At 40.6% G+C, this 27,587-nt stretch overlaps 1 protein-coding gene across 3 annotated transcripts in view; it reads right to left on the reverse strand.

Moving 5' to 3' along the window:
* The window catches only part of PIK3R1 (phosphoinositide-3-kinase regulatory subunit 1), a 61,386-nt gene extending 37,756 nt beyond the window's left edge, over positions 1-23,630 (reverse strand). For 2 of the 3 annotated variants that reach the window (XM_051788353.1, XM_051788351.1), the window contains exons 1-2: positions 23,489-23,630; positions 17,781-18,535 (exon numbers count right to left, since the gene is read on the reverse strand). In XM_051788353.1, the coding sequence (XP_051644313.1) occupies positions 17,781-18,114 (334 nt within the window). In that variant the 5' untranslated portion in view covers positions 18,115-18,535; positions 23,489-23,630. Of the gene's footprint in view, positions 1-17,780; positions 18,536-19,691; positions 19,789-23,488 lie in introns of those variants that run through there. The other variant, XM_051788352.1, reaches the window with a different exon arrangement.
* Positions 23,631-27,587: the final 3,957 nt, after the last annotated feature.

The raw sequence follows: 27,587 nt of genomic DNA on the forward strand, positions 1-27,587 counted from the left end.
TTTTCAAAACAGAACTGAATTTAGGCTTTCAATGGTTGCAACTATTTAAAACTATTATTAACATGATTAGAAATCACGAGCAGAACTGTTCTGAGGAAAATATATTAACTAAGTACAGCCTTCTGCCATGCCACTGTATTATAACGGTATATATAATGCATAAACTATTTTGCAAAAGAAACCCCCACCTCCCAAAAAAAACAAGGAAGAGATGGGAAAACCACCTGCTTCTTCAACTGTTCTTTCAAGGGGCTGTGAGATAAACAGTGTAAAATAAGAAATAAGCAGGAATGTAGTAAAGGTATCTTTCTACTTCTAAGTCAAGGAAGGCATTCAATAAGCTGAGGAGCACAGAGGAGGTTCAGCACAGACACCGTTGGAGCTCTACCCCAAGCAGGCTGGCACTGGGGCTTCAACACTGCTGGCTTTCAGGAAAGGTGTATCTTACTTCTATCACATGGTCTGAGTCCTGGTACAGCTTGAGGCCATGCATGCTTTTCTCAGGTGTAGCAGACTGGCAAGGAAATCCTTCTTAGCCCTCACTCTCAGGGATCACTCCAAGCCCTGTGTGACATGCAGAAGCAGAGCAGTAGCAGTGTTCTCACATTCCTGATGAGCATCACTTTAAATGGGAGGACAGGTTAATGTCTCTAAATAGAACAAACCAGCAAGGATCTCAGAGTATGATTCTGAGGGCAGAAAAAATATTTTAGTAAGCCAACGCCTGCTTTTCTTGTCTTATTGATGTCTGCAGGTTCCCTGCCAGGAGTTTACAGTCAGAGAGATATTAGCAGATGAGAGGTAAACTATGGTGTAGGGTACCAAGCATCACCACAAGCAAAAAAGATGATTACAGAGATGACAGAAAGGGAGGAACAGGACAGGGTCAATCGAGTAGACAGATCAGTACAGTGCAAAACATTGCCTTTTTCATCAAGTGAGGCTTGTTATATTCCCTCCTCCTCCTTCAGGATTGCTGCTCCAAGGCTAGAAAAGAGCTGAGCTCCGCAAGAATTTGAGTTACTCTGCCCAGTTCTCCTCAGAGACACTAACGGACAATTACAGCTTCTGGCAGTGGTTTGACATGAAACTGCACACGGTATCAAGAAGGAAAACATGTAACACTGAATATTCAAGTGTAGTATTGATAACACTGGTATGAGGATAAACAGCACATTCCATTGGCAGTTGCCTCTGCTGACTTACTTATCAGGTTCCCAGTGCTTCAGTGTTATTCTTGCCATTAAACATCCAGATTTTAATAGTAGTATGTAGAAGTCCTCATTGGAATTGAAACAAAATTTTGACAGATCTCTACAAACAAAAGCTCTCTTACTGGTCTTAACATTAACTAAGCATTCCTTTAGAACTGATGCCAGCTGCCTTCTCACAAACTACCGCATCTTTTCCAAGGATATTAAAGCCATGATTTCTACTAACTTCTGCACTCTAGAATTCTTTTTTAATAAAGCAATGGTGAAACTCTAGTAAAAGTGTAATTTATTTTAAAGTGACTAGATGTAAGTCAATACATTTACATGGTATTTTTGCTACAGCAATAAAGTTCCCTCTACCTGCTGTCTGCTATACTACACAGACACATGAAATTACATTATAAGAACATTAAGACCACAAGGTCAAGCACCCAAAAGCTAAGACCACAAAGAACTAAGACTGCATGTGCAATTTCAGCTGATGGTTTCATCTCTTTTACATAATGATACAGCATTTTTCCCATGAAATTGTCCTGTGCATTTCAGTGCACAACGGCCAGTGCTCTCAAGGAACGAAACTCAGCTGAAGAGCTGAGTTATTTATTATCTGAAACATTATCCAGACTGTAGAAGGACACATGGTCATTCAGTAGGTTTATACTCTCCTGTTTATTTTCCTCTATCACCTCAACACAGCTTCTCATGCAAAAATACTTCAGTCCAAAATTTGCTCCTGAGTCTTCCCAGCAAGTGGGAAAGGAAATATATATTTGGTTGTTCCTGGAAACCTTTGACACACAGGAGAGAGGCAGCTGCCTACCTTTTAAGGGAAGAAATACTGAGGTCCATCTCAAGAGGCACTTGAAAATTTTGGTTCTGTACAGGCAGTGGAGAGTCATGGTGACATGATTTCAATGATTTCCATCAGGTAAAACTTCACAGATAGAGTGAGTTGCTGAGCTGGAACTGTTGTTACCTAAAAAGCAGTTTCATATATTTTCTTCCGAATAGTCTGGTGGTAACCTACAAAGATTACTAACCTCAATTTCCTTTCCACATAAACATAGTGATGGTTAGAAATGGTGCCCCAGAAGCATCTGCTCTTTATAACCAAGATAGGACTACTGGATGAATGTTCACTGTGACATACTGGGATTGCTGTAACACTGTTGAGAATTACCTGTCCCATCTGTAAAGGATCCTTGTTCCTTATTGCTATTTCCTTTTTTTTGGTACCATAAAATTTCTTAGGCAAGGCCATTGCTGGTTTGTGACAATAACTCCATTTGAATAGCATATTTAAAACCCCCTCTTTAATTCAATAATCAAAATACATAAAAATTCAGGGTAGTACGTTGTTCTACTCTGAAAGAATGCTTTGATTTGCTACCTTTTTCCTGTAGAGAAATTAATGGGGGGAAAAATGCCGACAAATCTGCCTCAAACTATCCACAGGCAAGCAATCTGGAGGAAAAGAACGGGCTGTTCACTACTTCAAGAAAAAGATAATATGTATTATTGTGCTTGAGAAGTCAAGTTGTTTAGATCTAGAAGATTTACATAAAAGAACTGCAGAAGCTGCTGACAGCTCCTTCATCTTTTGGGAATTATGGGAAACATTTGTAAGTACACTGAACGTTGAAAATAATGAGTATATAGCAGTCGCCCAGAAAAAAAATGCAAACAATGGTAACAGCTCTCTAGCACCAGGACTTTTATTCAAGAAACTAATGCATTTCATATCAAACATTTTTCCTCCTCTTAAAGAAAAAAAAAAAAGCTTAGGGCTATAGCTGCAGCAACAAAATACAGCAATGTTGAAAAGTAGTCTTATAAGAAAGTAAAACTGGGTTAATCCATATAGACATTAAACCATGGGGAGATTTGACATAGATACAGAAACAACATTATTAGGAAAATCCTGGACTGATTGTGCAGAGAGTTAATCCTACCATTCTCTTTAATTTCAATGAAGAAGAAAGCTGTAAGTCTGTATGTAATAACATTTTTTGAGCCACATCATACTCCTTTTGAGACTTCTCTGCATAGCAATGTCAGTGTTATTTTCTAATTGTAATATATTTCATATATAGATGCTATACAAGAAAGGATGTAATGGAATATGAAGTACATGTATCACTGTTTGTTCACACTCCACTGCTGAAGTAACTTTAATTTAGACCTTAGCACTTAAGGTGGTGAATGAATTTCATGTACCTTAACAAAGCAGTCAGGGGCTCAACAGGCTGATTAACTGTAACTGGTAAAGACCTTCATTTGTGCCTAGCACACTGTGTTGCAGAAATTCTTACAGTGTAAAACCTGCTTATAAGAGGTGTATAAAAAAAATTGAAAATAACAACAAATATGGTGCTGATGAAAAACTGGCTATGTTTTCACATCACCATCTGCAAGCCAAAGATTAACTGAAGTCAGGCTAAGGAGGTATGGAACAGAATTTCAGTCTGCACTGGGAGCACTCACTTGCAAAGAGACCAAAAGCAAGAGACAACGCCTCCCTAAGAAAACCCAAGCATAATTGTAAGCAAATCTAAGAGATCCTTTTGCAACCTCTATACAACCCTACAGTGCTAGAGTGCCTTGAAGTCTAAAACAAAGGAAAATGTGTCCCTCTGGAAAACCAGTGTGTGTTGTGAAAGAGTGACAGAGGAGGATGAAATAAGTGAAAGCAATATTTTGTAAGTGAGAGTGAAAAGTCTAAACTGCAGAAGGTCTTTGCAAACTAGAAAAAACATGCATCTGGTTAAGAACTGACATGTTCTTCATGATCTTAAGCTCAGGTGGATGAAATAAAAGCAGTTCTTTCAGAGAATAAATGAGGGAGGCAGAAGCTCTTTTTATGTCCTGTACAAAGACTTGTTCCTTCCTTTCCTTATTTCTGCTCCTACACTGTCTTTCTGCTCCTACAGCTGTCCTACACTGTCTTTCTCCAGCACAGTGGAATGTGCTGTAGATGTTTTCCAACTTCCCTGTAGAAAATTCATGGGGAACAGGATTAATACTGTCTCTGAACTTAAAGGAGTACTAGGTGCATACATGAGCATGCCAACAAATACTAATCTCTTGTATATTTAAGTGCTGCTAGAGTACTGAGCTTCTACAGGTCACACACATAAAAAACCCAAACCACTTTTTCCACCATCTTGCTCCTGACAAGAAAGTTAGCTGGTCTTCTCACCCATCCATATCTGCAAATATAGTGACACTATTTATCTATACATCTATCTCTATTTCCACGTACGTACAGAACTTAAAGCTACAATCACTCAGTTGTGTCGGAATGTTAAATACAGGATGCAGTAAAGGAGTAAAAAATACATTCTTGACTTGCACAAGATGTGATCAAACATGTGAAAAGGCCTTCCAGCTATGACTCACTAAGAAGTGGGTGGAGGTTTGTGAAGCTGAAAGGCTGCTGGCTGGAAGTAAGTCTTCTTCCACACTGGCCAGCAAGGACTGGGAATTGGCTGCTATTCTGTCAAAATGCCAATTACATCCTGGTTGTTTTCCAGCTATCCTACTGGGAAAAAAAAAAAAAAAAGAAAAAAATGGAGAGAGAAGAAAAAATAAGGAAGTCTTACATTTATGGTTTTTATTATGATTTTGCTCCACAGGAATCCCCTGGTCAAGAAAGAACCAGTTACCTTTATTTGACCCTAGCAAAAGGGAACATCTCTTTCTCATTTCATTTTACCTTTTCAAATGAATTTATTTATTTATTTAAATGTGGACCATGCCAGAAGGAAAAAGGATATCTCACTTGACTCCCAGACGGAGAATACTTCCAAAACAAGCCAGTTCCCTGTCGAGAACAGGAGAAAGAGTAATACATTAATTTTAAACTGACCTGATTTTTCTAACAGGCATATGACTCCTTGTTTTTAAACACAGTTCACATGAACTGCCTGCATGAAGCTGGTAAAACTTGTAATTTAATTAGCTCAGATGTGGCATCTTCAGAGAACTTTACTGAGACTTTTACAAGATAAAGCTCCTCAAAAATGACAGATGCAGCAGACAGCTAGTGTAATTCACCTGAGCTCTGCTACGCTACCACCTATTTCTTGCAGGACTCAGAATTGCTGAATAGCAACCTGTCACCTCCCAACGGATTCTAGTCTTTCGCAGTAGGTGTGCCACTAATAGCCCCTCAAGTAATTTATAGAGATCAGTGTGAACAATCCTCAAAGCCTAGGTCTTATTTTAAGGGAAATGCCCTTTTATTTTGGGGGTTTTTTTGGTGTTTTTTTTTCTTTAATAGTATATGTCTTGATCTCTTGGGAGAGCCAGACCTTCTGCTTCTCTTTTTCTTGTTTCACTACATCAGTCTGCTTTTCACCAGTCAGCTTCCTACATTTCAAACCTTGCTCTCAAACTGAGAAGTCTTAGGAGACAGAGAAGGGGGGCTGGTTATTATATAATGGCATTCAGCTAGGAATGAACAATGCAAAGGACCAGCTAATCTGTGATGTCTGAGGTTGCAAAGCAAGCCAACTCCATCGAGAAAGTGCAAGGCCATGGGTATAGGCTTCTCTAGACACATATACTCGACTTGCTTGGATGCTGGTTACAAAACCTTGCAGGATAGTTTTGTTCTAAACTCAAATGTATAAATCCTGGGTTGAGTTTTTTTGTTTTATCCCCCCTCCCCCAAAATAGTTACAAATTACTTATGAAATTAAATGTAGAAACTTAACACATAACAAAGTTTTAGAGCATATTGTAGTGTCCACTTATGTCATGGTCTCACAGTACTTTGTAAAGCTTTGAAGCAAGATGCCTTTTTTTTTTTAATTTGAGTCAAAGACTCAAAGATTTCTGATGAGCTGCAAATAGGTAACCAAATAATACTTAGCATGACAAAAAACACTGTATTTTCCAGAATATTAACTTTATATTGAAATAAGAGAGCTCCATATTTTTGCTTCTGCATGGCAATCAAATTGAGCCCAATAGAACAAACTGGTACCACATTTAAGTCTACTTTTTCCTGCTGGCTTTATAGCTTCCCCATGTTTTCTGCACATTACACGTTCTCTCTCTTTTGCTCTCAGCATTTTGTCTCTCTCCTTCAGTCATTCTGTAATTCTGCCAGCCAAAGAGCTTTGCTTTTAATAAGTAGATCTGCCAACTTAAACACCAGTCTCCTAAGGCAATCAAATAATGAAAGACACATGTATGTACTTGCACATAATCTGTCAAATACCTCTCTAGCCCACTACAAATGATTTTTGCAGTTTGGGGTTTTCATAGGAGTATGTTCTTTCACATATTAGTAATTTTTTTTTTATTTTGATCTTCACATTTGTATTCCAGCTGGTGGAGGCAGAGGTATGCCAGGAAGATTTGTTCTGTAATGAACTGTCTTGGGCATCCAGTATGCAGTAACTGGAGCCACCTGTGGAGCAAGCAAACGGTACTTGCTCCTTGCGACAAATAAAGCCCAACAGAGTCAAACCTAATGCAGTTCTAGTTCCCGGTTTTAGTTATCTCAATGAAATATAAGGGCTAGAGTTCTTATAGGTTAAGAGTTACTCCCCAGATTCAGCCTTTTGAAGTGTTTTTCCACATGATCTTCCTATGACAAAGAGATTAACCTAAACTATATTAAAGCAGTAGTTATTTTTTTTACCTGTCTGTTTAGTCTACCTCATTCTTACAGGAATCATGATAGTACCTTTGGTCACAACAGTGTCCTGAAGAAGACTTAATATTTGTGATTATGAAGTTCTGTGAAACTTTTATCAGTCATGTCATTTGAAAGAACAGAAGAATCATTAAGAAACCTGCTTCCAGAGAGAAGCCTGAAAGCTATGAAGAACAGGTGGCTTAAGACCACAAACAAAACAAGCTGAAAGAAGCAATTTTAGTTCGGTGAAGACCTCGACAATGAACAAAGAAAGAATAAGTGGGAAAAGGGGTCAAACAACTATGTAATTAAAAACTGTATCTGATGGCATACTCTAAAAGAAGTTGACCTTACATGTATAAACACGAGTTTTAGATGCAGTTTTGAAATCTTTACAAGGTTTTCCTACTGTAGTGTGTAATCCATTGTCTATATGCATCAAGGTAATAAAATTCTGTATTTATTATAAATGTAATAGTTTGCTACAATAAGGGATTATAAAATTAAAACAGTCTCTATATCACTTCCTCAGTTATAAGAAATCCCCATTACCATCACACTAGTTACTCAAAAAGGCATCCCTAAGGAAAAAAATCAGCCCTGCTAAAGTATCTATCAGCATAGAGCAAATTTTTCACATGTATCAGTGAAGAATTCTGAATATAATGGAAGAAAATAACTTGGTGAAAATAATCTCTATATTGTCATCACCAAATACAATTAAATACGTGTGTGTGTCCCAAATGAAAACATTTTACTACTAAATTCATAATCCGTACCATATAATGGACATAAAAGAGATAAAAAGTAATGTACATTAAATATGTACTAAATTAAAGAGTTTGGACTAAGTAGTAACATGCTTTAAACTTATCTAGAAGTAATAAGCTTGAAACAGGAATTACAGAGTGAAATTACATGCTCTGCATTAGCCCAGGACCTCAGAAAAGATGATCATAACAGTGTTTCCCTTCTGTATCTTCAAAATTCAGGAAGGACAGTCAAATGCTGCTCTTTACATCATTGCTTATTGCACAGTATTTCATGCACATTCATATTCTATGCAATTTGATACACTGGAATCTCTTTCGAACAGGGCTAGGATTTGTGCTCCAAACCCTAAAGACAATGGGGAATTTTGCCTGAGAGAAGTAAGAGTAAGAACTATGGAATTTGTCCCAGTGCTGCTAAACCTCAACTATAGGTCTGATCCTGTTCCTTCTGAAGTCAAAATGGATTTTGCCACCATTTTAAGGGGAAGCAGAATAGTAACCTTCTGCTTCTCGTGTGAACAAATCCTACAAGTAAAAAAAAAAAAAAAAAAAAAAAAAAAAATTTCAATACATCAGTACTTTAAAATAATTTCATTTTTACTTTGCATCCAAAAGGATTTTGAATAAAGCATTTTAGTACTCTGTTTAGAATAGAGCAGTTCACATTAACAAGTGTGGGCATGTTCCGTCTAAACCACCAGATAATTTACCACAGTATTTGACTGACTGACTATTTAGATCAAACAGACAATGAGAAGAAAAAAAAACACAAAACAACCATTCTCATCTTATTGGCGTGTTCTTACTGTGTCATAATAAAACTCTACATATTTGTCTTAGAGGAAACATCTGGAGAAAAAGTTTAGCAGTCAGTAACTGTCTTCCCCTTTTCTGCTAAACTGCACATGCAACTCAGTCCTGCATCTTCAATCACTGTGGAAAGTACCAACAGCCTACTAGCCTTGTCAGTGCAAGTTTTAATAATGGACTTTCAATTTGCTAAGAAGCAAGATTTTATGCTAGTGGCTCTGTAGCAAACATTGTTCAACTAGTGATTTAATATAATCCTCAAAAAGTGTCCTGTTAATAATGAGACTATGAAAGTCTCTGATTTCTTGTAGGGGGCTGCAGCTTACACAGGCTACCAGAAAGGTTTTGGAGTTATCAGCATGAAGTTTGGCCCAAGAGGAAGCCAGAAAAACATGAAAATGGTGGGGAATTGACACTATTCTTTCAACTACGAGTAGTAAGTCATAAATACAGCAAAGACAATTCAAACACTCATTCCTCTGTGCCCTTCAGAACCCCTCACTTGGTGAAAAGAGGCCCTTTATTTCCAGATACTACAGATGAAGTTTTTGCTACTTGCTGTTTTGAATATCTGTTCCTTAAAATTTTGTCTATTGACTAGGTCAGATTGCAAGGATCACAGAAAAACTTGTTATACTTTGAATTGGTTTGGACTGGAATAAAAGTCCTCCCTAAATCTTTCTCTTCCCAAGAAAATTGCTTATCTAGGCCACTGACTAGCTACACTATTCTGGCTGCAGAACAATGCAGTAGATTTGGACTGGCCAGAATATATTCTAAATTATACTTAAACATCTGTACAGATTTGACTCCAAAGTACCCAAAATAACTTGCTTCAAAATGTCAAAGGATGACATTTGCTTATGTTTCTCTCAAGGAAACGGCTACATTTTAAGCAGCGCAAATATTATCAAACCAAAAATGAAAGACCATATTACAGTATGAGGCACAAAGCCTAGTAAGCCGAGTGTCCTTTTTCAGAGAAGCTCTCAGAGAGCATCAACCCCTCACAGAAGACCCATGCATCGGCAGAGACAAGAAGACTAAGAGAGTAGATCATACCTCGCTGCACCCCATGGTGCCCTGGCACCTCACAACTCTCCGCAGACCATGTCAGGGCAAATGCTTCTCAAGTGTGTGACAGTCAGCTAGGAGAAAAGCGGGGAACGATGGAGGGTTTTGCCATGGCCTCTCTCGGTCCTCACCTGTGCCAAGCACTTGTGTCTTGGCAAGGAAACAATTTAAGGGTAAGGTCATAAACACAACAGACATTTTCATATCCCCATCCAAACACAGCACATGAACACTTGCAAATTAGCAGTAGAGAACTGGAATGTTTGCTCACTGAATTGAACAAAGTGTGCAAGTAGGAAAAGAACTGTGAATTTTTTCCCTTTAACCGCTTATTTCTGGAATGTTCCTGGATAGAAAGATAATGAAACCAGACACAGCTGCGCAGCCTTATCTACCACAATGCATAATTAGTGGTTTCTTTCATTAATTCCCTAATTTAAGTGCTTTCATCTACCTCCAGCCAAAAACAGCTTATGAAGAGGGCTTGGAAATAAAAAGGTAACCTCACAAACTAAAAGCTTTCCCTTTGAGACAGACTGCTGGAGAAGCCATAACATGCTTTGAAGCATGGATTTGCAGTGTACCATTCAAAATTTTCTTTGCCAAGAATAATCCTCTGTGTTTATCTGCTATCTACCAATCTTGTCCAAGTAGGAAGAGATCTTGGAAGAAATAGGTGATGGCACTAGCGTTTTCTCTCCTAACACCCTCAAATAAATTCCACTGTTATATTTGTAAACAAGAATACAAATCTGGTGCAGCCATGCTTCCTGGGAAGTGCATTCCCTCCTCAGACTACAGATAGCAGGCTGTGCTACTCCTCCTTCCCAGCTAGTGAGCAGGAGGCTGTAGCACAGGAATTTCCAGCATGCTGCATCCAATAAATCTAACCCCACAGAGGAGAAAGAGCAAGGTAGAGACTCCTTGAATTACACCAATCTAATGTGTTTGAGTGGAATAGTTTGGCTTTTGGCCAGTATCTTTACCTTTTTAATTGTGTATCTCTTTTACAATGAAGCATCAAAACTTTCAAGGAAAGCAGATTTAACTTAGGTTTTCTACCATCTAAGTACTCAAAAAAAAAAAAAAAAAAAAAAAGCTTCTGCAGGAATATCTTCCCATCCCAGATGCCACCAAGCGATTTACCAGCACAGATGAAAACATGAAAACTGCCATGTTCAGACCTAACAAAGGTGGATTTCACTTCTTGTCCTCAACATCTACAATATCCAGTGAAGAAATTATCTCAGACATTCACTTATGGGAAACGTTCTAACAAAGAAAATGATGATAAGCATATACACACAGACCGGGTGGATTATATGAGCAAATTGTCTGACAGCTAACTGAACTGTTAAACACCTTTTTCATCATTCATATCATAGTTTACATAGTAGTGTTGAAGTACAAGATAGTGTTAAAAGATATTTTTAAAGGGCAGAAAGCGTATGCAATTACATCTTTCCCTGGCTCAGGGCAATAGCGTGTTTTTGAAACTATGCCTGGAAGACCTTGGTTATAGATCCTTATTACCTGAAAAGCTGTCAGCTTAAATATGTTTTTATGCTGTCTAACTACAAAGTGGATCAGCATGTAAAATAAAGAATGGTATTCAGGTGCTATTCTCGTGGACTGCTGCACAACGACTGAACAAAAAGCAGTCAAATTAGTACAAAAAGTTACACCTGCTAACACTTAACAGAAAGAATTCAGGCAATGCCCAAATAAACAAACAAAAAACCCCAACACAAAATCAAAACAACAAAAAACCACAACACAGCTCTCTTCTATTAATAAATCCACCACAAAATAGGATTGCATTTTAGACACACATGAACAAAACTTAGCAACTATTAACCACAGTTATTACTTTTATTAAAGCCAAAACTTCTCTGTAAGTTCTCCTACGTATTCTCACAGAAGTATTCTCAGGACTTAAAATCCTTCGCCAGTTAAAATAAGTATGTCTTCAGTATCATGTAGTTCCCTTTGTGATTCTTAGTTATGAAAATAAAGCAGTTCTTTGTATTCTAGCCTTCAGATTGATTTCATGGATGCTCATCATGTAAAGCAGCTTTGGAGTAAGATGCAGATGTGAAAGAGTGTACAGCCAGCTGCAGTTACAGACCTGTGTTCTTTCACACATGAAAATCTGGATACACATATGGCATCACACAACTATTTAAGTGGGCATAGTTATTTGTTTGGGGTGCTGAATGATCCATTCTTGGCAAACACTCAGCACCAGGTATTGCTGAAACTTACAAACTGATGTTATCATATGCAAGCCTAAGTAAGAACTATTGGCTAACTATTTGCTAGTAGGGTTTTTTTCAGATGTTCCTGGATCACAGCTATAGGAACAGATCAAGATGATTCCAACGGAGAGGAGCAAGCTACTTTACCTTTGCCATGCTTTATATCTGCCCCGGGAGCTTTCATGTCAGTACAAGGCATTAACAAGACTAAATCACTATTACAGAAGGCTAAAAAAAGGTAAGCAAAGTCATTCAATATAATGCCACTGTTGTAACTAGAGAAAGGCATATTAAAATTGACATGATACAAAACAGACAAATATTTCTCATAGCATCAAAACAGGGCTGTCTTATTCTTTCAGTTTCTTAAAGCAAAATGTGTAACAAAAGGCACCATTTTTTTAGACTACTGTTGGTGAAAAAAGATGCATTTCAGCCACAAAAGCCTTCTCAGGTTGAGGTCACCTTTGAGAGTCAAAAGGGGGTTCTGCGTGCCCCTAGTGATATATTTGTCCCAGAAATATCTATCAGTCAAATAAAGTATTATTTTCAAGAGCTCTCTCTCTCACTTTTATTTTTATCCTGTGACGATTAAAACACAACATGGAAGATACTGGTTTTGAAGGTCCTTCCTCCCTCTTGCTTCCTTCCTCCTCTACCAGCAGGTGGGGCCACGCATCAACCATGAACCAGGTCAACGGCTCATAAGCAATTTGTAGCAGTACTTGCAATCCTATCCCTGTGCATCCTCTGCTGCTTACAAAAGCTTTTTTAGTTACTATCATCATGGTACTATCACTTTGAAAAAATGCTCTGTCTCACTTTAATGCAGCTTGCAAAAATCTTTGTTATCATCAGTGTTAAAGCAGGTGATGACAACCCTGTTTTCAGATGCATGCACTCATCTCGCAGCTAGAAATTTGCCTACAGATATGACCACAAGTCTATGGCAGGAACTTGCCCCATTTCTCAGACTCATTTAGACTTGCATTTCTCAGTGCAAGTCTAAATCAACCAATGAGAAAATTCATGACTGAAAGGCAGTTATGACAACTGCAGCAGGGCAAAGACTTATGCTCAAGCTATTTCAAAAAAGGATGAGTCCAAGGACTCCAGCTTAAATGGCATACATATTTACCATTTGTATTTGCCACAAGACAGTGACTCATCACTTCACCCCATAATTTCCTTTTTCCATTTGCCTAAATCAGGAGAGAGGATGACCGTTTTCTTCCCAATAGAGGCTTCAGGTCTGCTGCATTCCACTCACGCTTATGTCCCCCAATACACAAATGTAAATAATTTTCACAAATTTAATTGCTCCACTGGCTTTATAGCAAAATTAAAGGAACAAATCCTACAACACATTCAGTTAAAGCATGCACAAATGGTTTTATGCTCTTCGTTGGTTTGAATCTTTTTCAGACATTGCATAACCTGGTTGCTGAAAGGAAAGAGTTTCCAAATTTTCTATGTACATTATCTTTTTCTAATTTGCTGATCTGTATCTGTACTAGGAGAAAAGTGAAAGAAAGTTTGGGTATTTTCTATTAAAAAAAATATAAATCTACTTTATAGATTTATACAAGAAGGAAGGGCTTCAGATTATTTTTAGGCTCAAAACCAGCTGAAAGGGTTGTCAACATAAACAACCCTTTTAAGTTACACAGGAAGTTGTAGGAAGCTCCAAAACATCAAAACTGACAAATTATTCATAAAAAGTCCTGGTGTGCCCTTTTGCAATCTGATCTTCATTTCAAAGTGAGAATTTAGCACTCCAAGTTAAATCTTAGAGTATTTCTGTTCATCAATCAAAGCTTCATGCTCCAAAGTCTGCTTAAGATCAGCCTTCCCAAACCAGGTAGAGAAACGACACCGTACGAATCAATTCTAAACGTATGCAACGGTATCAGATGAGATGAATCAAAGTTCACAAAACATATCTGGACTTTGTACAGCTTATACCCTTTTCATTTGCAAAGAGCTGAGCAAAACCAGGCTAAGTGAGAGGAACCAGACTAACCCAGCTTCAAATAAAAAAACCCCAACAAAACAAAAAAAAAAGAAAATAAACAAACAAAAAAAACCACACAAGGCATTTCGGGTGGGGAAAAAATCATATAAAATCTTTACTGCTTCATCTACTACTACTTCTTTACTTCATAAACTTAGATGCCTTGTGGAAGGAATAAAGATGACCTTGTGCTGTGTCTCCACTGTTGCAATTGCCTTGATCCCTCCAGCAGCAACCAGGCACCTTTGCCTGGTGGGAAAGGAAATCTGGGGAGAAGGCAGGTTGGGCCAGTTAGAGCCTCACACCAACAAGAGAAATTAAATCTGCCTTGCCACAGCTCCGACATACACCAGGCCTGAAACTGAAAGGTGCTAGAGACTTCTTGGGGCTTTTGTATCTTCTTTATTTTCATACCTTTTCATATGCAATTTAAAAAAATGCAACAGTCCTAAAATTTCAGTCAGGGAATGCCAATTATTGTCTTAACCAATGATTCTAGAAATTTAAATGGGTCACGAATAAAATAAAATTATGGTAAAAGATTTGACTTGAGTGTTTTAATGTAATTTGAGACCACCAGCAGGGGTTTTCCTTGTTTTCAGATTGGCTTTTAATATTTATGAAATATTATATTCTAATATAAATATTACTGTTTATAAGTAAGACTGATTGCATAAGACACAGGCCTGATGAGCAGCTCTGTCCATGTTACTAGCCTCATTGACTGCAAAGTCTGTTCAGACGTCTATGATTATTTATGTATGAGTACCCCACAGTTGTGAATACTGCCATCATTGTGCCTGAATATTGCAAATTAGATCTAATATGAAACAACAGACATTGATGAGCAATTGATCAAGTTTAAAAAGGCATGGAGAAAAAAACATTGAAGAGTACTGAAAACAGAAGTATTTTCTTCAAAAAATTGAAGGAACTTCTATAATTGTGCATATATTTTCTTTGACATCACAAGTTAAGTTTCTGATACTCTCATTCAACATATACACAACAGGAGTACATACAGAATTAAAGAAGTATATGGATTACAAATAATGAGGTACATTTAAGAAGTCTGCTTCCAGTCCATCATTAACTTGTCATTTTAATCCACTGCAGTTTCAATTCATCAAGTAGTGAAAATGTAAACTTGAGTGCATTTGGTCAAGCAAGCTTCACACTATACATTAATTTATTTGAAATACACTATAAGGGTGTAGAGAGAGTTATCATCCTGGGAAAAATCTTTTGGCTCACTGCCAATTACATTTGGCCCATAACATTAACTGCTGGACAATATTAATTGTACTATTCCCTGCCCCAAATCATAGACACAAAAGTAGTGAAGCCACCTGGAAGCCAAACATAAATTGCTACATTATTCTTTATCTGAACTGTATTTCTGCCAGCACCTCTGGTTTCACCATAATTTTTGTGGCACTCTGCTAACTTAAAAATGTCATCTTCATTTTGTTTTTTATAATACTCTTTCCCAAATTTGTTTCTAGGATTCAAAGCAGTCTCTGCCTTAGTTCTCTACAGCAAAAAGATCTGTAAAGAGACTGCTTATCATAACTTTTCCTTATTTCTTTTAAGAAAGCATACATTATTTTAAAAGTGATTAAACCTGAACTCCAAATAGCTCTTGAACTACTCGGAGTTCAAATTTCAGAGTTTACCCTAATTCTGTTCAGGGGGTCTAATCCCTGATTTTAGGGGATTATGAAGGTGCCTAGACTCTTACATGAAGTTTAAAATCTTAAATTCAAAAGGAGTTATGGGAACTTTGACTCTTTTTTTTTTTTTCAATAAGAAAAAAACCAAGGTTGGATTGCAAGCTGATTCTTAAACATTTTGGAGCATGGTAGAATTATATGTGCAGACTTTGAGACGAAGATCCTCAGTTAAAGTAGAACATTTTCTTGTTTCCAATTCTCACAGTCCCATGGTATTAAAAATAAACACATTCTATGTAAATATTACTCTGTCTAAAGGCAATAAACCTCACACAGGAGAGATCTAGTCACTAAGGCTGGGGCACTGCTTCATCCCGAGGAAACAGAGAAGCCTACATATAAGCAGAGCCCCTAAAATCTGCAGCAGAATTTCCCAAAGTAACTCCCAGCAGCCAAAATTCCCATAAATGTCTGTTACAAGCACAGTCGTGGGGCAGGCTTGGAAACGACAAGATTAACAAGAGGACTTTCCAGCACAGAAGCACCAAGCAAACATGAGTACAGAAACCAAGGAAGTTGCAAAGTATCACTTTTTAAAGCAATAAACCCATCAAAGCCTGGCATACCGGTTACTTCACCACAGCATGCACATGTAAAGAATGAAACTTTCTTTCCATTCTCTACTGCTCAAAATGATCTATCAGCATTGAGGTGTCTATCCAAAGAGCCATGTTTATTCTGCAGTTACATATGATGGCAACAGCTGTCTCCAGAAGTGGCTTAAGAAAAGTCAGTGTTAACCTGATCAGCACACATTAATGTCCAATACAAGTAATGATCAAAGAAATAACATTTTTTTTCTTCCAAAAGCAAATAGCCCATCTTCAGAACCAATCTAAGGAGAGAGAAACCATGAAACTCTAATAACTAGAGGTTGAGAGTTCAAGGATTTAAGACACAGGGAGAGTATAACCTAAAATGTCACTACAGCCTCATCTGCCCTCACCTTCATCCTAACTGATAAGCACTGCAGACTTGCAAGCAATGTGTTAGCGCTTAAGAATATTGCTATATAAACCAGTTCATCTTCACTCTTTATTAAGTCCCCACCAACCTACAAATGCTTCTGCAAGCTTTCGACTTCATTGCCACATACAATTTTCTATATTTCCATTCTTATCTGTGCTGATTGTCAGCATAGCTGACTATAAACTTAGAGTATGCACAGTGGGATGGAAGTCGATAAACTGATCCTACCACTTTGCAATTGATGCTGCAAACATTTCTGTGGAGGCACAGGGTGATGATACTAGTCATTACTATGGTGGCACTGTGAAAATCAGGATCAAATACTACAACTCATATTTCCTACACCTAGAAACAATGAGAATTTAAGAAATATTAGAAGTTGAAGCAATATAAGCCACTCAAGACTTCTCAGAAGTGAAAGACCAAAGTCTATCCTAAGATAGATTTGGGGTACTCATTGATATGTAAAATCCAACTATCTGAATGTTAGCAGGTAAAGGAGACAAAATCGCCTGAAGGAAGGTTGTTTTTGTTTGTTTTTTTTACCCTTCGGTTTTGCCAGTTACAAAAGAGAAGACTTTTTTCTTCTATTAACAGAAGATTTCTGACCAAATTCTGAGTTCTGCCTAACATACTGTTGCAGATGTAGGTTAGAAAGGAATTTAGATTAAAGGAAGTATCTTCCTTTCTTATATAAGAGCTATTTTTTCTACTGCATGCCATACTCCTCCAAACAATGTAAAATCTGAATTTCTCTTTATTATAATTTCATTGTTAAATTTTAAATATGGGTTCTTACCTTCAATGCCACAGGTAAAGAATGCGTTTTTTGCTGTTAGCAACAGATCTGTGATAGGAACGTATTCTTTATTTAGAACGTATACTGTTGGAATCACTGAGAACTTTCTCAATAGTGAGTTTGATGAACCACAAAAGGAAACACTTCGACCAGTTTCTTATAAACCTAAAATAAATGCTAACCAGTTCATTTTCCATTTAAATGTTTACAGTGGTGAATTACAAGCATACTTTCCAACCTGTGAGATGTACCTCACAGTAAGTTATTGGTTTCTGTGGCGCCTGAGACAAAGCACATGAAACTACAAAGAGTGTGAGCTATATATTACTAAGTAGAAACAATTCTTAATTGACTGAAATGAGCCATGCACTAAAAAAAGCTGACCAGCAGGTGTTAATGCACATCAATGTACAGTCAGACAAGTCTGTGAAACAAAAATATATGAAATCATGGAGGACACACACATTTTCTCAGAATGGTACTAACCTTGTTGCTCACTCTCTGCTTCAGCTTTTGAAGGACCCGGTGCTACTGGAAGAGGTCGAGGAGGACGAGGCTTTGGAGTTGGGGGAGATATTTTTTTTCTTCCAATGTACTCTACATAAGTTCCTGGGAAATCTCCCCTCTCCCCTGTGGTTTCATTAAAGCCATTTAACCAACCAATTTCCTCAGGCTTTGCTTCTTCCCCTTCACTAAATCCAAGTGCTAGTAAGGTACCTTTATTCACAGTTAATATATCTCCCAAGTGCAAGTCAATGTCTTCTTCTCGCTCTTTTTTGTAGTCATATAAAGCTCTATATTGATATCCCTCAGCACTCATCTTGGCAAACGATTTAACATTCAAAAGTGTTATTAAAAGGTATCAAAATGTGATTGTCCAGTTATATTTTAATGTACAGAGAAATTCAAGACTTATTAAATGGGATAATGAAAATGTCTCTTAAGTAACAAAATCCACCAGAGAATCAAGAAGCATCAAGATTTATCATTTCACTGCTGATGTATTTACTGATGTATTTATTCTGAGTCACTGACTGTTGATGAAGTAAGTGCTCCACTATTTCTATGTGTGGCAATATTCTTTCAATTAGTTCCTTTCCTGGGCTTGCTGGCACTTCTGTGTCTCCACGCACAAGTTCAGCCGACTCTTGTAGACAGTCACACCTTCTTCAGATGTATTTGCCACAGACTGCCCACGTACCTTAAAAATTCTGCCACCAAACTCAGCACACATGCTTTTCCTAGAAAGAGAAGAGAAAACTGATGAAACCACTTCAGATTCTCTTGATGACTGTGAACGTGGGATTTTACTTATGACTTAAGCTTACTGCAACCCTGGCAAAGACTGTGTCCCACAAAAGAGTCCTATGCAACAATAAAATAAAGTGACCTCACAAAAAAATCTCCAGGTAATGTTTGCATTTTTGTAAAGGATGTACATCAAATTACTCAAATCAGATTTGCACCCCTGCAGTCTGAGGCATGCTTCCTTCTCTGTCACTTACAGCTACCGAAGTCTCAGGATGAGAGGGCTAAGCCCTGTAGCTGTCCCTGTAGTGCAATATCTAACCTCTCAGCAAGATTTTACATATTATCTGCCTGAAGACAGACAACCACAGCCCTTTTCCACAAAAGATCAGCCAGGACGGGAGGGAGCTCACGGTAATTAGCATTGACCACTGGGGTATTCATTCTCCTCCTGTTTATGACAAGGATAAGGACAGGCAACAATCCCCATCCCAAAGTATATATTTCAAAATCCTTTGGAAGAAGGTGTCTTTTCATAATCTGTAAAAGAACCAAAAAGTCCAAAATGCTTTTACTTGAGGACTACTATATCTCCTTTTTTTTTTTTTCCAAATGAGGGGCTTCCCCACTCTTTCATCTTCCAGATTATTTTTAATGAGTTTATGGTATAATACTAGAAAAACAATCAGCAACTGAAACAGGCACGCCCAGACCACCTAAGCAGCCCTACCAGGAGTAGAGTATCAGAGTGTATGCTTAAATTACACTAAAGGCAAGAGAACACAGGCCTGAACATTTGGCTCAAGGTTGCCCAACCATAAAGTAAAAAGAAAAAATATTACTAAAAAGCTAATCTACTTGGCAAACAATTGCTTAAAGACATACAGAACAGTGAAAGCTTTCTAAATGTTATTTCAACTGTTACTCATTTTTATATACTTAAAAAGACAAGCCCAATCATACTCTGGAATGCCATACTGGAAACCAGAAAGAGTTAACTCCTCAAAGCTGCACGGAAACTCCTAAACTACATCTGAATAAAATACCCAAGGGAGCTGTGTAATACCAGCAGGTAAAATATTGACTTTGTACTATGTACTGAGTGCACAGAAAGCTGATTTTTTTTTTTGGTGAAACACTCCCTTTTACCTTGTAAAGAGACACCAGTAGACAGGGCTGGAACAGGGAACATCTGACAGCTCTTTTCCACACCATTTTTTCTAATGTCTCAGTCATGAAGTCCTTTGCAATATGACTAGCTGACAAGCTAAGAAGTGTTTATAAGATTGCATATGGGCTTCCTTTGCCAGTGAATGAACCTGATCCCTAATTTGTATGTGGCTCCTCTTCAGTTCATCAGGTCCCTGCTGCATGTTGCTCAACATCTCTTGTGACAGAACACAGAAAAAGAATCTTGTTAAATTCTTGAAGAACTTCCTTATCATCCCTTGCAACCAGTTGTCGCTGTAGGAAAGAATTATCTGAGCCTGAATTAGACTTCCCTTTTCAAAAAGCCTGCACACACGTATTTATTTTAATAACTTGCAAATCTATCCACGTGCATTAGGCATCCAGCTCCCATCAAAATTCTAATTAGAAATTTCTGCAGCCACTTCTGAAAAACCAAACTATGCTGCTTAGCTCATGCTACCAAACACCACAGACTTTGCAATTAACGTGAATGGAGTTTCACTGACATTTTGTTTCCCTCTTCTACCAGAGAAAAGCCTGCTGACAAGAACTGAGGAAACAGTACAAATGTCAATGTATCAATTAAATAGCAGATAAGCCTTTCCAAAAGCGTGGGTTTCTCCCATTTCATGTAGCAAGGCAACAAAATGCACTTACACACTTTAGATCTAAGTGGTGGAACGAATAAAAATGTTTCCAATCAAAACCAACCATGCACATAGCAAAACCTGTTAGAAAATTACCACTTTGACTACTTAAATTATTCTAAAATATTTATTTTCTTTTTAAGAAAGGTTCAACAAGTGCTCTGCTACAACTACTTATTTAACTCTGCCTATGGGCATTTTGGCAGTCAGTGAAATCTTTTAAACACTGCATAATTGAACTGACTTGACCTATTCCTCTGATCTTTTATTATCAAAAGTATCATAGCAACTTTATGGCCATATATTTAAAATGAGTACTTGTGTCTCCTATGCATCATCTGAAAATACAGAACTGTAAATGTTGTACTAACATAAAAACTGCTTATGACAGTTTTAAAGCATATTTCAAAAACTCAAAACATGCATCTGATTAGAAAAACTCAATGCAATTATGGTAGCAAAGTTTCCCTAAATCCAGTTTCCTTGGGGCTCAGAGTTGCAGTACCTGTTCATACTCACTCATCAGCACTGCCCTTGGTACAGGGCCCCCAGCATCTGATCCCCTGACTGATCTATGGTTCATGTACCTGGAGACACTCCCAGGGTTGAGCCATTCTGAATTTCTTGAGTTCATCGCTTTTTCTATTATTACTAGGTTTAGGGACAAACTAAGACTCAGACTTCAAGAGTCTTGCAGATAGACCTAGCACAGGGACAAACAACGGTTTTCCATAGCAGCTCAGTAACACTGTAGCATATCCAAAGAGCCCTCTTAGAAAGCTCTGCTAAGATCTGGTATAAACAAATTCCCTTTACTCCAAGTTACATGGCCTCTACACTCAGGCATTTTAACTCAAACTGACTTAAGGTGACAAGTCCTAAAATAAATAGCTTGGAGACCATCTTAAGTAGATTAAAAAACCAAACCAAACACTTCAGGGAAGAAACATTGCTATATTTGAGATGACATATTACTGGATTTCCATTTGGCTGGTGGAAAGGAAAAGGGGGAAGAAGTATTGTAAGAGAATCAAATGTTCATTTGTTTTTTATTTACTAAGAGCTTGTTCCCGCTGAAAGATTCCTGAGTTCAGACAGAATTCTGGTCTCTCAGCTGAATGGTTTATCTTGGGCATTTTAATAGTTATAAAATTTAAAATTCAACAGAAACATGCAAGACAGTCCTGCAAATTTAAGTGGAAAAGAAAGGGGACATGAAAACTTCCTGTCCACTCTCCCATTCATCCCCTGTTAAAAATGATGTCTGGCTTCCACTCCACTGGTACCCAAGCATTTCCTCCCACGCAAGGGAGCATTCTTTTGGTGACTGAGTACTTGTGTACTCAAAATTATCTGAGCCTGAATTAGACTTCCCTTTTCAAAAAGCCTGCACACACGTGCAGGCACACACAGCACAGACCACCAGTTGATACTATTGATTACTAGTGCCCAAGTTTGCAAGGCTCTGTGCAGCGTGAAATAAAATTGCACATTACCTGCCCCAAGAACTTCTATTCTGCATATTGCTGTTAATCCCAGCCCAATCAGAGGGGTGTGCGTGTGTTACTGATATGGCACCCCTACAATACAAGACACAAAAATGTTCTTCATCTTTATATTAACATATTTAATAACCATATCTCCTTGTACTGACATCTCTCTTGTTCCAAAAATCCCGAGGGAAATAGTGCCTAACAAAAACTTCCCTTCCACTGTAGAATGAGCTTCGTAGACAGAAGAGCAGATCAACCTACTTAAGAAGACATGAAATAATGAGAATTGAAAGGTAAGCGGGGAACTTTGCTTGGAGACTGACTCTTCTGCCCACTAGGTGTCTACACACCTGTGACTCACACTGCAGTTATCTCTGAAGTAGGATGCTGCTGCTCTCCAAATGGAGATAACCAAGTTAAGTACCACATCAGAACACTATTTTCTCCAAGAAAGTGAGGTCCGTGATGTATCATGAAGTAATACCTTTATACCACTTACAGTCTTTGAAATAATTATTTTGAGTCTGTGGAGATTCTACCACTGCAGAAGCTCAAAAATGTACACACGGAATAAGTACTGTAGACACTGTAAAGTACATCCCATTCTGAAATATCTCAGACTTTCTAAGGGCTGCAAAACTATGAAAGACGGCAGGTGAGCATCAGGACTACTCCAGCAGAATCAATAAAATAATAATGATAATTTAAAAAACTAGGAAAACAGCAGAATTTGAGCTTCCACCCCGTTTAAGAGGCCGGCAGGTTAATCACTCCGGAGACCTGCACTGACATGCAGCTCCCGCCGCAGAGCAGCCGCTCTCCAGGGGCCGGAGCTCGGGGGGCGCAGCCCCTCCAAAGGCAGGACAGGGCCGCGCCGAGCGGCGCTCCCCGGCGGCGCGGGGACGGTGGCGGGGCCCTCGGCGGAGATCGCAGCACGGGCGGGCAAGACGCCGCTCCCGGCCCAGCGATCTGCACGGACACCCCTCCCACCGCCCCGGGACACAGCCCGGCCGGGACACTCGCCCGGCTCTCCACGCCGACCGCGGGGCCGGAGGTCCCGGGCAGCCCCGCAGTGGCCGCGCCGCGCCCACGGCACAGCACGGCACGGAACAGCCCGGCACAGCACGGCACGGCACGGAATAGCACGGAACAGCCCGGCACGGCACGGCACGGCACGGAATAGCATGGAACAGCCCGGCACGGCACGGCACGGCACGGAATAGCATGGAACAGCCCGGCACGGCACGGAATAGCATGGAACAGCCCGGCACAGCACGTCGCCCGCCCTGCCCGCCCAGGAAGAGCCGGGCTGGGGCGCCCCCAGCCGCGGGGGGAGAGGCTGCACTATCCCTGGGGCTCGGGCTCGGCCGCAGCGGGCGGCCTGCCCGAATCTGCCGCGCCAGAGGGCTCGGCGGCGCCACAGCCCGCCGTGCACGGAGGAAAAAGTTGCACGGGGCGGCGGCGGCGCTGCCGCTCGGGCTGTCACCGGCCGGAGCCCGGGTCCGCAGCCGGGTGGTCCCGCACAGCCCCCACCCCACCCCGCCCCGCTCCCCTGCCCCGGCAGCCGCCTGCGGGGCAGCGCTCTCTGAGGCGGATGCGGCAGGGCTCGCTTTACCTCAGCGGCGTCTACGGCGCCGTCACCTACTCCGCGCCCTCGCTGGGCAGCAGCAGCCGCCCGGCCGCGCCGCGCCGCTCCGCTCTCCGCCGTGCGCCCGTCCCGCCGCGGTCCCGGACCCACTGCCCCGGCCGCGCTCGGCACCACAGTGCCTCGGCGGCGCCTAACCCGCCGCCGGCTCTGCCCCCGCCCCGCCCCCGGCGCCTCCGCCAACCCGCGCCGCCGCAGCGCCCCGCCCCGCCCGCTGACTGACGGCGGCCGTGGGCTCTGCTCGGCTCCGCTCGGCTCAGTCTAGCCCGGCCTCGGCTCATCGGGGCTTGCTTGGCACAGCCCGACCCGCGGGGAACCCCAGGCGCGCTGCGGCTCCCTCGGGTTCCCCTCAGCTCTCGCCTGGGGCGAGGGGGCTTCGGGGTCTCCGCCCCCGGACGCGACGCCCAGTGCTACTGGCAAGGCTCGGGCGCCGCCTCGACCCCGTAAGGCCGGTCTTGGCCGGGAAGTGGTAGCGAGAGGAACATGTGCTTCTGACTAGTTCCTCGTTGGGGATTTTTCTCCTCTTTTTTCCTTCCCTACCCTCCATCTTGATGTAACGTACCACGTTGGTGGAGTGTGCTCAGAACGCGACAGCCGCCGTGGCTGCCCGGCAGTGCGCAGGGCAGGGCTGTGCAGCGCCGCGGAGCGAGGGCAGCCTCGGCGGGCTGCCTGGGCTGCCCGCCTTGGGACTGCCCGCCCAGGGCCGCCCGGCAGCCAGCACCATCCATCGGGGGCCCCGGGCCTCTCAAGCCCAGCCTGGGTGGAGGTGACAGCTGTCTGCAGCAGCACAGACCACCAGTTGATACTATTGATTACTAGTGCCCAAGTTTGCAAGGCTCCGTGCAGCGTGGAATGAAATCGCATATTACCTGCCCCAAGGAGCACACCACCTCCAGTGGATCTAACAACACGAGGGTGTGGCACAGCACCACAGGGTTGCAATAAGACGGTCGTGCTGCAGAGGTATCAACTGCGTTTGGACAGGTCCCTGTTTATATAGTAAATATGAGAACATGTGTTACTATGACTCAGTCGTAGGTATTGCTGTGAAAGAGGAGGAAGCAGTCTAAGCAAAGGTACAACACATCCAAGCTGGCAGGGAATGAGTGCAAAGTCAGCTGTGCGAGAAGAAACGTATAGGTTCACCGAGACCTGTGCTGTAAATACAAGTGCCAGGGGTTGACCTGCTTAAAAGCAACCAAATGAGAGATAACTTAGAACATCAAAAGGGCTTGTTGCAGAGTGTAAGGATTGGGCCTTGAAATACCTTGTGAGAAACTGTAGGACTGGTGAAGTAAGTCTGAACTCTTATGGTCAAAAGAAGAGTATGCATTGGCTGGGCAGTAGGGAAGAGTCCAATTTGTTTTAATTTGGCATTTGGACATTCTGAAACTGAATTAGCTTATGATCTGATCATGAACAACAGAGAGAAAAAGTGGACCAATTTTACTACAACAGAGTGTAATTAGTTTTTGCCAAGTGCAATAGATCAGTAGACATGGTTTTCAAATCCTTAGACTTTTGGAGATATTTCTCTGGAAAAATGTTCTAAAACAAGAATTTTGATCGTACCGAGTATAGGGGAAAAGTAGGAATCTCTTATTAGTCATAATGCCTTTAAAAGATGCTTTTCACTGGCCTGTTATGCTTTGCAGAGGATTTTGTTGCTCCACTGTGTTCCTAACTTTGCAAGCTTCCAAGAGTCACTAGAAGGATGTTTTCTGAGATCCATTAATAATTTCTGCATTGACTCATTAAGATTCAGTTTGCTTCAGGACTGCAGATGACAGAAGATAGCAGCTCCTAAGGCCTAGGAGGTGACAGCATGGATGTGACCCCGCAGGGGTGTAACAGAGCACTGCAAGGCTGTAGCTTTGGAGTTACAGGATCCAGTCCCTGGAAAATGGTAAAAATGCCTTCATTAATCTATCTGGCAATCTAAAGACACAGAATGACTTTTAAACTAAACACTTCATTTGGAATAGAGACTACTCTTTGTATACAAGCAAAAGCATTGCTATAATTTAAATACTAATTAGTAAATCTTTTTGAGGGAAATGGCAGCCCTTGTCTCATATATTTTATATTTTTTTGTGGGGGATTGAAAATGTAGGTGGAAGCAGAATTAAGAAAGACTGTTTCATTTCTTCTGTCCAGACTGCTGTCTCTGGCATCTGGTATTGCTGAAGGCAAAAACAGCATGGATTTTGAAGGGGATTAGACAGACTGGCTGGTTGGAATGCCAGTCCTGGGCAATGGGTATTTAAGGGAACTAAAAACCTCTCGAGTAATGTTTCCCAACTGATGAGACTAGACTTGTCCCACAAATGCAATGTCTAGAGTCCATAGCTGTGCTCCCTCTCTGCTGGCACTATATCCCTCACTGGAAGGAAAAGTCTCCAGGGCAGGTTACAGGACCTCCTTCCTGCCTCCCCTCTGTAGGAGCTGAGCATCTGGGTCTCTGCTTTCTTTGCCAGTTTTCTTCCCTGAACTTGACTTTTAATTTCACCTTGAGCACCCTACCTGCTGCTTTGTCTTTCAATAAGGAGAGAAAAGGACCTAAAAGAGTGAAAGTAGGCAATAGCTGCAAGTAACTGTTGCACTCCTTGATGAATTTGCTTTCACGCCTGTTTTGACTTCTGTCTCAAGGTTGCTCCAGCTCTCTCATATCCCTTGACTTCTGTCTCAAGGTTGCTCCAGCTCTCTCACATCCCTTTCCCCACTGACCCCAGTATTATCCCAGTTTCTCCAGGAATGTTTCTTCCTATGTCTAATCTTGATAGGTGAAAGTTATACAACGTTTACTCTAGGAATGTTGCAAAGCAGTACACTAGTGTAAAGCTTGACAAGGAGGAGTATGCACAAGTTGAAAAACCTTTTCCTTCTTCTCTCAGCTACTTTTCAGGAGATCTTAAGGACTCCATAAAGCTTTTGCATATGAAGTTTACAGTGGGCTTTAATGCAGGTAGACATGTTTGAAAAGGGTTTTTGAGATGGATATTCTTGACCAGTTGAAAGGTTAAGTTATTGAGGTAGCATGTAAACAGGAGGGATTTTCAAGGCAGTAGTCAGTGGAAAGCAGAAGACAGAAGAGTAAAATCTGGGTAGAGGGCAGGATTATCTATGTACAAGCCATACACACGTGTTTGCTAAGGCAACTGTAGTCTCCATCTGTCAGGAGACCTTTAGAGCATTTCTGCTGCAGGCTGCTTATGGAAATGCAATAAAAAAGTGAGCAAGTCTTTTGTTCAGTACTAGTACAAGTTGGATGACTCGAGCCTTTGCATCTTATGACTGGGTAAGCTTTCTGTGGTAAAGATCATGCAGCACTGGAGAGGACCTACCCTGAAACTTCCCTTTCCTCTATGAAAAAAAGTTCAGCTTGATCTTAGAAAGGAAATTTTAAAGTATGGAAACTGAGAGGATTAGAGGATTTATGGGGAAAGCAGAGTTCCTAGAGTATAAGATCTCTTCCACTTTAACTGGCAAACTTCATTTATCTTCTTTACTGGCACATTTCAAGCAGGAAGGTTTCATTCTGTTTCTTACAAGATGTCAAGGCAAACCCATTTGTAAAGTAAGATACCTAGATTGGTGAACACTGTTAGGTTAACAGCTGGACTTGATCTTAAAGGTCTTTTCCAACATAAATGATTCTATGATTTTATCAGTGCTGAATCTGATTTCTTGGGGTAGTATAGGCAGAGGTGGGAGAGATTGCGCAGGGGAGTTTTATTGGAATATACCTTAGATGTGATGAATGCTAATGGCATACATCATTGTCCTAGTTAGAACATCTGGGACCAGTTCATCATTGTATGGGTATAACCCAAAACTGTGTATTCTGTAGCCTTCCATGCCATTTCCCAGAAACTGGTATCAATGAACTATTTACACCATCTGCCCATAGAGCCTGACTCCTCAGGCTATAAACTAGGTGTTAAGAGGCCTGTGAGATAGGAGGGTGCTCTTGTCCTCATACCCTTTGTGGAGCTCCCCGCCCTGAGGGAAGTGCTGGGCATTCCTGCCTGAACTGGAGAATATATAATCTTGGAGTCTTGGAGCTTTT

Source organism: Manacus candei, unplaced genomic scaffold (genome assembly GCF_025592945.1).
Source record: "Manacus candei isolate 608988 ecotype Guabito, Panama unplaced genomic scaffold, ASM2559294v1 h1tg000024l, whole genome shotgun sequence".
Classification (NCBI taxonomy): domain Eukaryota; kingdom Metazoa; phylum Chordata; class Aves; order Passeriformes; family Pipridae; genus Manacus; species Manacus candei.